This window comes from Scyliorhinus torazame, chromosome 22 (assembly GCF_047496885.1).
Source record: "Scyliorhinus torazame isolate Kashiwa2021f chromosome 22, sScyTor2.1, whole genome shotgun sequence".
Taxonomy (NCBI): Eukaryota; Metazoa; Chordata; class Chondrichthyes; order Carcharhiniformes; family Scyliorhinidae; genus Scyliorhinus; species Scyliorhinus torazame.
Genome location: NC_092728.1, coordinates 20063292 through 20078096, shown reverse-complemented (window position 1 = coordinate 20078096; position 14805 = coordinate 20063292). Strand labels below are relative to the sequence as shown.

Below are 14805 nucleotides of genomic sequence, written 5' to 3'. Positions count from 1 at the left end.
TCCGACAGTGCGGCGCTCCCTCAGCACTGACCCTCCGGCAATGCGACGCTCCTTCAGCACTGACCCTCCGACAGTGCGGCGCTCCCTCAGCACTGACCCTCCAACAGTGCGGCGCTCCCTCAGCACTGACCCTCCGGCAGTGCGGCGCCTCCTCAGCACTGACCCTCCGACAGTGCGGCGCTCCCTCAGCGCTGACCCTCCGACAGTGTGGCACTACCTCAGCACTGACCCTCCGGCAGTGCGGCGCCGCCTCAGCACTGACCCACCGACAGTGCAGCTCTCCCTCAGCGCTGACCCTCTGACAGTGTGGCACTCCCTCAGTACTGACCCTCCGACCCGTGCAGTGCTCCATCAATACTGACCCTCCGACAGTGCGGCTCTCCCTCAGTACTGATCCTCCGAACGTGCGGTGCTCCATCAGTACTGATCGTTGGACAGTGCAGCACCGTATTGCGGTGGAGCTGAGGTGGATTCATTCTATAGTATAGTGGTGGTTGGTGGCCCGATAGCATTTCCCGTGAAGCCTTCCGCAGTCAAATAGCAGAGATGCAAAGGGGACGCTAGGGGTGATGGTGGGGATAAGTGTGGCAGGATCTCGAGACTGACGCGAGGTGGCGGGGGAAGAGACATAGAAGAATCTTTTTTTTTTTAAACGTGAGCTGGGCTACTCACTTGGCAATGGTCCACTCTGGGTCCACCCTGGTGATGGTAGGGTCCTCCACGTAGACGTAACTCTGGGCGATGTTGGAGATCTCGGCGCGATCTATGTTGACGGTGATGAAGGCGGAGCCCGGGCCTGTTAAGGAGGCCGACGTTACACACACAATCTCCTTCGCACTTCTCCTGCGGATCATGTCAGTGGGGTGGGGTGGGGGGTAGTGGGGGAGGTGGTGGAAGGGGAGGGTGGGGGGGTTGTTGGTGGTGGTGGAGGGGGGGGGGGGGGGAGGGAGGGAAAGTTATTCAGCTGAGAGGGAAACACAGACAAGGCAGCCCGCTCGCTTTCATAGGGACAGGAGGAAGCCATTCTGCCCATCGAGCCTGATTCAGTACGGTCATATCTGATCATCCACTTCAACACCTTTCCCGCCCCCCCCCCCCCACACACTTATTGCCTTTAAATTGTAGGTATTTAAAAACCTACCAATCTCTGCTTTAAACATACTCAGCGACTGAGCTCCCAGAGGCCTCTGGGGTAGAGAATTCCAAAGATCCTTAACCCTCCGGATAAAAAATTTCTCCTCATCTCGGTCCCAAGTGACAACCCCCCCTCATTTTGAAATCGCAGCCACTGATTCCAGACTCCCCGACCAAGGGGATAACGCCCTACCCGCGTCGACCCTGTCTGTTCCTCTAAGCGTTCCGTCGTTTTCAACTAGATTTTCGAAACTCTGGTGACCATAGGCCCCGTTAGACTCAGAGCCCCTACAGAGCCGAAGGAAGACATTGGGCCCATTGAGTCTGCACCAACCGCCTGAAAGAGCACCCTACTCAGGCTCGCTCCCCCCCCCCGCACCCTATTCCCACCGAATATAACCCCACTGAACCTTTTGGACACTGAGGGGTAATTTTAGCACGGCCAATCCACCTAACCTGCACATCTTTGGACTGATTTATTTGCCCCGACCTCTCTCCCTAAGACAGTCCCGTCACGTGGAACGAGTCTGGGGAACCTTCGTCCCACTCCCTCCATGGCATTGGAGCGGGTGCAGAGGAGATTTACCAGGATGTTGCCTGGTATGGAGGGAAGATCTTATGAGGAAAAGCTGAGGGACTTGAGGCTGTTTTCGTTAGAGAAAAGAAGGTTAAGAGGTGACTTAATTGAGGCATACAAGATGATCAGAGGATTGGATAGGGTGGACAGTGAGAGCCTTTTTCCTCGGATGGTGATGTCTAGCACAAGGGGACATAGCTTTAAATTGAGGGGAGATAGATATAAGACAGATGTCAGAGGTAGGTTCTTTATTCAGAGAGTAGTAAGGGTGTGGAATGCCCTGCCTGCAACAGTAGTGGACTCGTCAACACTAAGGGCATTCAAATGGTCATTGGATGGACATATGGACAATAAGGGAATAGTGTAGATGGGCTTTAGAGTGGTTTCACAGGTCGGCGCAACATCGAGGGCCGAAGGGCCTGTACTGCGCTGTAATGTTCTATGTTCTATATGGAAATAATGTCCTTTCTGAGGTCAGGAGTCTAAAACCGCGCTCAGGCAGTCCAGGGGTGGGGTCGACCCAAATACTGCGGGGATGTGGCGTGTCACTGGGCAAAGACCCACCATTTGCATGCTCATCCCAAATTTCCCCTTGAATGGGGCCTCTCAACAAAGAGCAAAGAACAAAGAAATGTACAGCACAGGAACAGGCCCTTCGGCCCTCCAAGCCCGTGCCGACCATGCTGCCCGACTAAACTACAATCTCGGCTCGGCCGGTTTCCCAGGGGCCAGTTAGGAGTCGACCACATTGCTGTGTGTGTGTGTGTGTGCACGGGGAGGGTGGGGGGGAGATCTGGTTTCATGAGTAGACCTGGCCGGGATAAAGAAGGTAGATTTCCTTCCCTAAAGAGGGCTTTAGTGAACCAGATGGGGTTTTTTAAAAATGAAAATCAATGATAGTTTTACAGTCCCCATGGTTGAAACTAGCTTTGTAATTCCAGATTTTATTCCGCGAATTTGAACTTCACCGACTGCCGCGATGGGGTTCAAACCCACGTCGCCCCACAACCCCCTCTGGATTACGAGTCCACTGACGTCACCACTACCGCTACCGTCTCAGGGCTCAGTAGCACAGAGCTAAATCGCTGGCTTTGAAAGCAGACCGAGGCAGGCCAGCAGCACGGTTCAATTCCCGTAACAGCCTCCCCGAACAGGCGCCGGAATGTGGCGACTAGGGGCTTTTCACAGTAACTTCATTTGAAGCCTACTTGTGACAATAAGCGATTTTCATTTCATTCCATTCCTAGCCCCAGAGAGAGACTGGGAGAAGCTGGGATTGTCTCCTCGGAGATTAAGGACGGCCCAGGATGATGGGCTGAATGGCCTCGTGCCATGCCATGGGTATTCAGTTCACCATCGGGCAATGCGTACCTGATGAACTCACAGCCCCCTTCACCCACAAACGCCTTGACCGAACTCCCGGCATCCAGGAACGTCCCGAAGATTGTCAGCCTTGTCCCACCAGAGGCCGGGCCAATTCCAGGGCGCACTTTACTGAAACTCGGAGTCTGGGAATACAGGATAAGAGAGTATTACAGTCCTGCTGGGGACGGGTCTGTCACTGTATAACACTGGGGTACAGTACTGGGGGGACGGGTCTGTCACTGTATAACACTGGGGTACAGTCCTGCTGGGGACGGGTCTGTCACTGTATAACACTGGGTTACAGTCCTGCTGGGGACAGGTCTGTCACTGTATAACACTGGGTACAGTACTGGTGGGGACGGGTCTGTCACTGTATAACACTGGGTACAGTACTGGTGGGGACGGGTCTGTCACTGTATAACACTGGGTTACAGTCCTGCTGGGGACGGGTCTGTCACTGTATAACACTGGGTTACAGTCCTGCTGGGGACGGGTCTGTCACTGTATAACACTGTGGTACAGTCCTGCTGGGGACGGGTCTGTCACTGTATAAACACTGGGGTACAGTACTGGTGGGGACGGGCCTGTCACTGTCTAACACTGGGTGCGGTCCTGTTGGGGACAGGTCTGTCACTGTATAACACTGGGGTACAGTACTGGTGGGGACGGGTCTGTCACTGTATAACACTGGGGTACAGTACTGGTGTGGATGGGTCTGTCACTGTATAACACTGGGGTACAGTCCTGGTGGGGTCAGGTCTGTGACTGTATAACACTGGGGTACAGTACTGGTGGGGATGGGTCTGTCACTGTATAACATTGGAGTACAGTCCTGGTGGGACGGGTCTGTCACTGTATAACACTGGGGTGCAGTACTGGTGGGGACGGGCCTGTCACTGTCTAACACTGGGTACGGTCCTGTTGGGGACAGGTCTGTCACTGTATAACACTGGGGTACAGTACTGGTGGGGACGGGTCTGTCACTGTATAACACTGGGGTACAGTACTGGTGTGGATGGGTCTGTCACTGTATAACACTGGGGTACAGTCCTGGTGGGGTCAGGTCTGTGACTGTATAACACTGGGGTACAGTACTGGTGGGGATGGGTCTGTCACTGTATAACACTGGGGTACAGTCCTGGTGGGGACGGGTCTATCATTGTATAACACTGGGGCACAGTACAGGTGGGGTCGGGTCGGTCACTGTATAACACTGGGGTAGAGTGCTGGTGGGGACGGGTCTGTCACTGAATAACACTGGGGTACAGTACTGGTGGGGACGGGTCTGTCACTGTATAACACTGGGTACAGTACTTGTGGGGACGGGTCTGTCACTGTATAACACTGGGTACAGTACTGGTGGGGATGGGTCTGTCACTGTATAACACTGGGGTACAGTACTGGTGTGGACGGGTCTGTCACTGTATAACACTGGGGTACAGTACTGGTGAGGACGGGTCTGTCACTGTATAGCACTGGGGTACAGTACTGGTGGGGATGGGTCTGTCACTGTATAACACTGGGGTACAGTACTGGTGGGGACGGGTCTGTCACTGTATAAAACTGGGTACAGTATTGGTGGGGACGGGTCTGTCACTGTATAACACGGTACAGTACTGGTGGGGACGTGTCTGTCACTGTATAAACACTGGGGTACAGTACTGGTGGAGACGGGTGTCACTGTGTAACACTGGGGTACAGTACTGGTGGAGACGGGTGTCACCGTATAACACTGGGGTAAAGTGCTGGTGGGGACGGGTCTGTCACTGTATAACACTGGGATACAGGACTGGTGGGGACGTGTCTGTCACTTTAACACTGGGGCACAGTACTGGTGGGGATGGGTCTGTCACTGCATAACGCTGGGGTACAGTACTGGTGGGGACGGGTCTGTCACTGTATAACACTGGGGTACAGTACTGGTGGGGACGGGTCTATCACTGTATAGCACTGGGGTACAGTACTGGTGGGGATGGGTCTGTCACTGTATAACACTGGGGACAGTACTGGTGGGGACGGGTCTGTCACTGTATAACACTGGGGTACAGTACTGGTGGGGATGGGTCTGTCACTGTATAGCACTGGGGTACAATACTGGTGGGGGCGGGTCTGTCACTGTATAACACTGCGTACAGTACTTGTTGAGACGGGTCTATCACTGTATAACACTGGGGTACAGTACTGGTGGGGATGGGTCTGTCACTGTATAACACTGGATACAGTACTGGTGGGGATATGGTCTGTCACTGTATAACACTGGGGTACAGTACTGGTAGGGACGGGTCTGTCACTGTATAACACTGGGGTACAGTACTGGTGGGGTCGGGTCTGTCACTGTATAACACTGGGGTACAGTACTGGTGGGGATGGGTCTGTCATTGTATAACACTGGGGTACAGTACTGGTGGGCACAGGTTTGTCACTGTATAACACTGGGGCACAGCACTGGTGAGGATGGGTCTGTCACTACAACACTGGGGTATAGTACTGGTGGGGACGGTCTGTCACTGTATACCTCTGGGGTACAGTACTGGTGGGGACGGGTCTGTCACTGTATAGCACTGGGGTACAGTACTGGTGGGGATGGGTTTTTCACTGTATAACACTGGGGCACAGTACTGGTGGGGTCAGGTCGGTCACTGTATAACACTGGGGTACAGTACCTGTGGGGTCGGGACTGTCACTGTATAACACTGGGGTACAGTACTGGTGGGGACGGGTCTGTCACTGTATAACACTGGGGTACAGTACTTGTGGGGACGGGTCGGTCACTGTATAACACTGGGGTACAGTACTGGTGGGGACGGGTCTGTCACTGTATAACACTGTGGTACAGTACTGGTGGGGACGGGTCTGTCACTGTATAACACTGGGGTACAGTACTGGTGGGGACGGGTCTGTCACTGTATAACACTGGGGTACAGTACTGGTGGGGACGGGCCTGTCACTGTATTACACTGGGGTACAGTACTGGTGGGGATGGGTCTGTCACTGTATAACACTGGGCTACAGTACTGGTGGGGGCGGGTCTGTCACTGTATAACACTGGCGTACAGTACTGGTGAGGACGGATCTGTCACTGTATAACACTGGGTACAGTACTGGTGGGGACGGGTCTGTCACTGTATAACACTGGGTACAGTACTGGTGAGGACGGATCTGTCACTGTATAACACTGGGTACAGTGCCGGTGGGGACGGGTCTGTCACTGTATAACACTGGGGTACAGTACTGGTGGGGACGGGTCTGTCACTGTATAACACTGGGTACAGTGCCGGTGGGGACGGGTCTGTCACTGTATAACACTGGGGTACAGTACTGGTGGGGACGGGTCTGTCACTGTATAACACTGGGGTACAGTACTGGTGGGGACGGGTCTGTCACTGTATAACACGGGTACAGTACTGGTGGGGATGGGTCTGTCACTGTATAACACTGGGGTACAGTACTGGTGGGGTCGGGTCTGTCACTGTATAACACTGGGGTACATTATTGGTGGCGACGGGTCTGTCACTGTATAACACTGGGGTACAGTACTGGTGGGGATGGGTCTGTCACTGTATAACACTGGGGTACAGTACTGGTGGGCACAGGTTTGTCACTGTATAACACTGGGGTACAGCACTGGTGAGGATGGGTCTGTCACTACAACACTGGGGTATAGTACTGGTGGGGACGGTCTGTCACTGTATACCTCTGGGGTACAGTACTGGTGGGGACGGGTCTGTCACTGTATAGCACTGGGGTTAAGTACTGGTGGGGATGGGTTTTTCACTGTACAACACTGGGGCACAGTACTGGTGGGGTCAGGTCGGTCACTGTATAACACTGGGGTACAGTACCTGTGGGGTCGGGACTGTCACTGTATAACACTGGGGTACAGTACTGGTGGGGACGGGTCTGTCACTGTATAACACTGGGGTACAGTACTTGTGGGGACGGGTCGGTCACTGTATAACACTGTGGTACAGTACTGGTGGGTACGGGTCTGTCACTGTATAACACTGGGGGACAGTACTGGTGGGGACGGGTCTGTCACTGTATAACACTGGGGTACAGTACTGGTGGGGACGGGCCTGTCACTGTATAAACACTGGGGTACAGTACTGGTGGGGACGGGCCTGTCACTGTCTAACACTGGGTGCGGTCCTGTTGGGGACAGGTCTGTCACTGTATAACACTGGGGTACAGTACTGGTGGGGACGGGTCTGTCACTGTATAACACTGGGGTACAGTACTGGTGTGGATGGGTCTGTCACTGTATAACACTGGGGTACAGTCCTGGTGGGGTCAGGTCTGTGACTGTATAACACTGGGGTACAGTACTGGTGGGGATGGGTCTGTCACTGTATAACATTGGAGTACAGTCCTGGTGGGACGGGTCTGTCACTGTATAACACTGGGGTGCAGTACTGGTGGGGACGGGCCTGTCACTGTCTAACACTGGGTACGGTCCTGTTGGGGACAGGTCTGTCACTGTATAACACTGGGGTACAGTACTGGTGGGGACGGGTCTGTCACTGTATAACACTGGGGTACAGTACTGGTGTGGATGGGTCTGTCACTGTATAACACTGGGGTACAGTCCTGGTGGGGTCAGGTCTGTGACTGTATAACACTGGGGTACAGTACTGGTGGGGATGGGTCTGTCACTGTATAACACTGGGGTACAGTCCTGGTGGGGACGGGTCTATCATTGTATAACACTGGGGCACAGTACAGGTGGGGTCGGGTCGGTCACTGTATAACACTGGGGTAGAGTGCTGGTGGGGACGGGTCTGTCACTGTATAACACTGGGGTACAGTACTGGTGGGGACGGGTCTGTCACTGTATAACACTGGGTACAGTACTTGTGGGGACGGGTCTGTCACTGTATAACACTGGGTACAGTACTGGTGGGGATGGGTCTGTCACTGTATAACACTGGGGTACAGTACTGGTGTGGACGGGTCTGTCACTGTATAACACTGGGGTACAGTACTGGTGAGGACGGGTCTGTCACTGTATAGCACTGGGGTACAGTACTGGTGGGGATGGGTCTGTCACTGTATAACACTGGGGTACAGTACTGGTGGGGACGGGTCTGTCACTGTATAAAACTGGGTACAGTATTGGTGGGGACGGGTCTGTCACTGTATAACACGGTACAGTACTGGTGGGGACGTGTCTGTCACTGTATAAACACTGGGGTACAGTACTGGTGGAGACGGGTGTCACTGTGTAACACTGGGGTACAGTACTGGTGGAGACGGGTGTCACCGTATAACACTGGGGTAAAGTGCTGGTGGGGACGGGTCTGTCACTGTATAACACTGGGATACAGGACTGGTGGGGACGTGTCTGTCACTTTAACACTGGGGCACAGTACTGGTGGGGATGGGTCTGTCACTGCATAACGCTGGGGTACAGTACTGGTGGGGACGGGTCTGTCACTGTATAACACTGGGGTACAGTACTGGTGGGGACGGGTCTATCACTGTATAGCACTGGGGTACAGTACTGGTGGGGATGGGTCTGTCACTGTATAACACTGGGTACAGTACTGGTGGGGACGGGTCTGTCACTGTATAACACTGGGGTACAGTACTGGTGGGGATGGGTCTGTCACTGTATAGCACTGGGGTACAATACTGGTGGGGGCGGGTCTGTCACTGTATAACACTGGGGTACAGTACTGGTGGGGATGGGTCTGTCACTGTATAGCACTGGGGTACAATACTGGTGGGGGCGGGTCTGTCACTGTATAACACTGCGTACAGTACTTGTTGAGACGGGTCTATCACTGTATAACACTGGGGTACAGTACTGGTGGGGATGGGTCTGTCACTGTATAACACTGGATACAGTACTGGTGGGGATATGGTCTGTCACTGTATAACACTGGGGTACAGTACTGGTAGGGACGGGTCTGTCACTGTATAACACTGGGGTACAGTACTGGTGGGGTCGGGTCTGTCACTGTATAACACTGGGGTACAGTACTGGTGGGGATGGGTCTGTCATTGTATAACACTGGGGTACAGTACTGGTGGGCACAGGTTTGTCACTGTATAACACTGGGGCACAGCACTGGTGAGGATGGGTCTGTCACTACAACACTGGGGTATAGTACTGGTGGGGACGGTCTGTCACTGTATACCTCTGGGGTACAGTACTGGTGGGGACGGGTCTGTCACTGTATAGCACTGGGGTACAGTACTGGTGGGGATGGGTTTTTCACTGTATAACACTGGGGCACAGTACTGGTGGGGTCAGGTCGGTCACTGTATAACACTGGGGTACAGTACCTGTGGGGTCGGGACTGTCACTGTATAACACTGGGGTACAGTACTGGTGGGGACGGGTCTGTCACTGTATAACACTGGGGTACAGTACTTGTGGGGACGGGTCGGTCACTGTATAACACTGGGGTACAGTACTGGTGGGGACGGGTCTGTCACTGTATAACACTGTGGTACAGTACTGGTGGGGACGGGTCTGTCACTGTGTAACACTGGGGTACAGTACTGGTGGGGACGGGCCTGTCACTGTATTACACTGGGGTACAGTACTGGTGGGGATGGGTCTGTCACTGTATAACACTGGGCTACAGTACTGGTGGGGGCGGGTCTGTCACTGTATAACACTGGCGTACAGTACTGGTGAGGACGGATCTGTCACTGTATAACACTGGGTACAGTACTGGTGGGGACGGGTCTGTCACTGTATAACACTGGGTACAGTACTGGTGAGGACGGATCTGTCACTGTATAACACTGGGTACAGTGCCGGTGGGGACGGGTCTGTCACTGTATAACACTGGGGTACAGTACTGGTGGGGACGGGTCTGTCACTGTATAACACTGGGTACAGTGCCGGTGGGGACGGGTCTGTCACTGTATAACACTGGGGTACAGTACTGGTGGGGACGGGTCTGTCACTGTATAACACTGGGGTACAGTACTGGTGGGGACGGGTCTGTCACTGTATAACACGGGTACAGTACTGGTGGGGATGGGTCTGTCACTGTATAACACTGGGGTACAGTACTGGTGGGGTCGGGTCTGTCACTGTATAACACTGGGGTACATTATTGGTGGCGACGGGTCTGTCACTGTATAACACTGGGGTACAGTACTGGTGGGGATGGGTCTGTCACTGTATAACACTGGGGTACAGTACTGGTGGGCACAGGTTTGTCACTGTATAACACTGGGGTACAGCACTGGTGAGGATGGGTCTGTCACTACAACACTGGGGTATAGTACTGGTGGGGACGGTCTGTCACTGTATACCTCTGGGGTACAGTACTGGTGGGGACGGGTCTGTCACTGTATAGCACTGGGGTTAAGTACTGGTGGGGATGGGTTTTTCACTGTACAACACTGGGGCACAGTACTGGTGGGGTCAGGTCGGTCACTGTATAACACTGGGGTACAGTACCTGTGGGGTCGGGACTGTCACTGTATAACACTGGGGTACAGTACTGGTGGGGACGGGTCTGTCACTGTATAACACTGGGGTACAGTACTTGTGGGGACGGGTCGGTCACTGTATAACACTGTGGTACAGTACTGGTGGGTACGGGTCTGTCACTGTATAACACTGGGGTACAGTACTGGTGGGGACGGGTCTGTCACTGTATAACACTGGGGTACAGTACTGGTGGGGACGGGCCTGTCACTGTATTACACTGGGGTACAGTACTGGTGGGGATGGGTATGTCACTGTATAACACTGGGGTACAGTACTGGTGGGGACGGGTCTGTCACTGTATAACACTGGGTACAGTGCCGGTGGGGACGGGTCTGTCACTGTATAACACTGGGGTACAGTACTGGTGGGGACGGGTCTGTCACTGTATAACACTGGGGTACAGTACTGGTGGGGACGGTCTGTCACTGTATACCTCTGGGGTACAGTACTGGTGGGGGCGGGTCTGTCACTGTATAACACTGGCGTACAGTACTGGTGAGGACGGATCTGTCACTGTATAACACTGGGTACAGTACTGGTGGGGACGGGTCTGTCACTGTATAACACTGGGTACAGTACTGGTGAGGACGGATCTGTCACTGTATAACACTGGGGTACAGTATTGGTGGGGACGGGTCTGTCACTGTATAACACTGGGTACAGTGCCGGTGGGGACGGGTCTGTCACTGTATAACACTGGGGTACAGTACTGGTGGGGACGGGTCTGTCACTGTATAACACTGGGGTACAGTACTGGTGGGGATTGGTCTGTCACTGTATAACACTGGGGTACAGTACTGGTGGGGACGGGTCTGTCACTGTATAACACTGGGTACAGTGCCGGTGGGGACGGGTCTGTCACTGTATAACACTGGGGTACAGTACTGGTGGGGACGGGTCTGTCACTGTATAACACTGGGGTACAGTACTGGTGGGGACGGGTCTGTCACTGTATAACACGGGTACAGTACTGGTGGGGATGGGTCTGTCACTGTATAACACTGGGGTACAGTACTGGTGGGGTCGGGTCTGTCACTGTATAACACTGGGGTACATTATTGGTGGCGACGGGTCTGTCACTATATAACACTGGGGTACAGTACTGGTGGGGATGGGTCTGTCACTGTATAACACTGGGGTACAGTACTGGTGGGCACAGGTTTGTCACTGTATAACACTGGGGTACAGCACTGGTGAGGATGGGTCTGTCACTACAACACTGGGGTATAGTACTGGTGGGGACGGTCTGTCACTGTATACCTCTGGGGTACAGTACTGGTGGGGACGGGTCTGTCACTGTATAGCACTGGGGTACAGTACTGGTGGGGATGGGTTTTTCACTGTATAACACTGGGGCACAGTACTGGTGGGGTCAGGTCGGTCACTGTATAACACTGGGGTACAGTACCTGTGGGGTCGGGACTGTCACTGTATAACACTGGGGTACAGTACTGGTGGGGACGGGTCTGTCACTGTATAACACTGGGGTACAGTACTTGTGGGGACGGGTCGGTCACTATAACACTGTGGTACAGTACTGGTGGGTACGGGTCTGTCACTGTATAACACTGGGGTACAGTACTGGTGGGGACGGGTCTGTCACTGTATAACACTGGGGTACAGTACTGGTGGGGACGGGCCTGTCACTGTATTACACTGGGGTACAGTACTGGTGGGGATGGGTCTGTCACTGTATAACACTGGGCTACAGTACTGGTGGGGGCGGGTCTGTCACTGTATAACACTGGCGTACAGTACTGGTGAGGACGGATCTGTCACTGTATAACACTGGGTACAGTACTGGTGGGGACGGGTCTGTCACTGTATAACACTGGGTACAGTACTGGTGAGGACGGATCTGTCACTGTATAACACTGGGTACAGTGCCGGTGGGGACGGGTCTGTCACTGTATAACACTGGGGTACAGTACTGGTGGGGACGGGTCTGTCACTGTATAACACTGGGTACAGTGCCGGTGGGGACGGGTCTGTCACTGTATAACACTGGGGTACAGTACTGGTGGGGACGGGTCTGTCACTATAACACTGGGTACAGTACTGGTGGGGTCGGGTCTGTCACTGTATAACACTGGGGTACATTATTGGTGGCGACGGGTCTGTCACTATATAACACTGGGGTACAGTACTGGTGGGGATGGGTCTGTCACTGTATAACACTGGGGTACAGTACTGGTGGGCACAGGTTTGTCACTGTATAACACTGGGGTACAGCACTGGTGAGGATGGGTCTGTCACTACAACACTGGGGTATAGTACTGGTGGGGACGGTCTGTCACTGTATACCTCTGGGGTACAGTACTGGTGGGGACGGGTCTGTCACTGTATAGCACTGGGGTACAGTACTGGTGGGGATGGGTTTTTCACTGTATAACACTGGGGCACAGTACTGGTGGGGTCAGGTCGGTCACTGTATAACACTGGGGTACAGTACCTGTGGGGTCGGGACTGTCACTGTATAACACTGGGGTACAGTACTGGTGGGGACGGGTCTGTCACTGTATAACACTGGGGTACAGTACTTGTGGGGACGGGTCGGTCACTGTATAACACTGTGGTACAGTACTGGTGGGTACGGGTCTGTCACTGTATAACACTGGGGTACAGTACTGGTGGGGACGGGTCTGTCACTGTATAACACTGGGGTACAGTACTGGTGGGGACGGGCCTGTCACTGTATTACACTGGGGTACAGTACTGGTGGGGATGGGTCTGTCACTGTATAACACTGGGCTACAGTACTGGTGGGGGCGGGTCTGTCACTGTATAACACTGGCGTACAGTACTGGTGAGGACGGATCTGTCACTGTATAACACTGGGTACAGTACTGGTGGGGACGGGTCTGTCACTGTATAACACTGGGTACAGTACTGGTGAGGACGGGTCTGTCACTGTATAACACTGGGGTACAGTACTGGTGGGGACGGGTCTGTCACTGTATAACACTGGGGTACAGTACTGGTGGGGACGGGTCTGTCACTGTATAACACGGGTACAGTACTGGTGGGGATTGGTCTGTCACTGTATAACACTGGGGTACAGTACTGGTGGGGACGGGTCTGTCACTGTATAACACTGGGGTACAGTACTGGTGGGGACGGGTCTGTCACTGTATAACATTGGGGTACAGTACTGGTGGGGACGAGTCTGTCACTGTATAACACTGGGGTACAGTACTGGTGGGGACGGGTCTGTCACTGTATAACACTGGGGTACTGTACTGGTGGGGACGGGTCTGTCACTGTATAACACTGGGGTACAGTACTGGTGGGGACGGGTCTGTCACTATAACACTGGGTACAGTACTGGTGGGGACGGGTCTGTCACTGTATAACACTGGGTACAGTACTGGTGGGGACGGATCTGTCACTGTATAACACTGGGGTACAGTACTGCTGGGGACGGGTCTGTCACTGTATAACACTGGGGTACAGTACTGGTGGGGACGGGTCTGTCACTGTATAACACTGGGGTACAGTACTGGTGGGGACGGGTCTGTCACTATAACACTGGGTACAGTACTGGTGGGGACAGGTCTGTCACTGTATAACACTGGGTACAGTACTGGTGGGGACGGGTCTGTCACTGTATAACACTGGGTACAGTACTGGTGGGGACGGGTCTGTCACTGTATAACACTGTGTACAGTGCCGGTGGGGACGTGTCTGTCACTGGAATGGAAGCAGGACGTAGTGGGAGCAGAAAGGGTGGAGGAGAGAGTGGGTGTGTGTGAGTGAGACAGAGACACAGGTATCTTCAGAGTGAGGAAAGATGTCTCAGATTTTCGTGTACATACCACAAAGGAGTAGACTTGCTGTGACTTGGTCCTGTAGTTCGGGCTACAGTCCCCGACACACAGCTCGACAGGTCCTGGGCTGGGGTGTGAGGAGAAAGCATCGTCCATATCACACACAATACTGCAAGAAAGAGAGACAGAGCTCAAAACGAGCAACAAGGAGTTGCTTACCCTGCTGAATAGACAGAGAATGTATACAGCTCCCCACCCTGCTGAATAGACAGAGAATGTATACAGCTCCCCACGCTGCTGAATTTCATAGATCATAGAATTTACAGTGCAGAATGAGGCCATTCGGCCCATCGAGTCTGCACCGGCTCTTGGAAAGAGCACCCTACCCAAGGTCCACACCTCCACCCTATCCCCATAACCCAGTAACCCCACCCAACACTAAGGGCAATTTTGGACACTAAGGGCAAATTATCATGGCCAATCCACCTAACCTGCACAACTTTGGA

At 53.6% G+C, this 14805-nt stretch overlaps 1 protein-coding gene across 1 annotated transcript in view; it reads right to left on the bottom strand.

Annotated features, from left to right (window-relative positions):
- Positions 1-14805, bottom strand: part of plxna3 (plexin A3) — a 297717-nt gene that overhangs the window by 68031 nt on the left and 214881 nt on the right. The window contains exons 14-16 of the mRNA XM_072487943.1: positions 14348-14468; positions 3083-3219; positions 673-843 (exon numbers count right to left, since the gene is read on the bottom strand). Coding sequence (XP_072344044.1) covers positions 673-843; positions 3083-3219; positions 14348-14468 — 429 coding nt within the window. The remainder of the gene's footprint in view (positions 1-672; positions 844-3082; positions 3220-14347; positions 14469-14805) is intronic.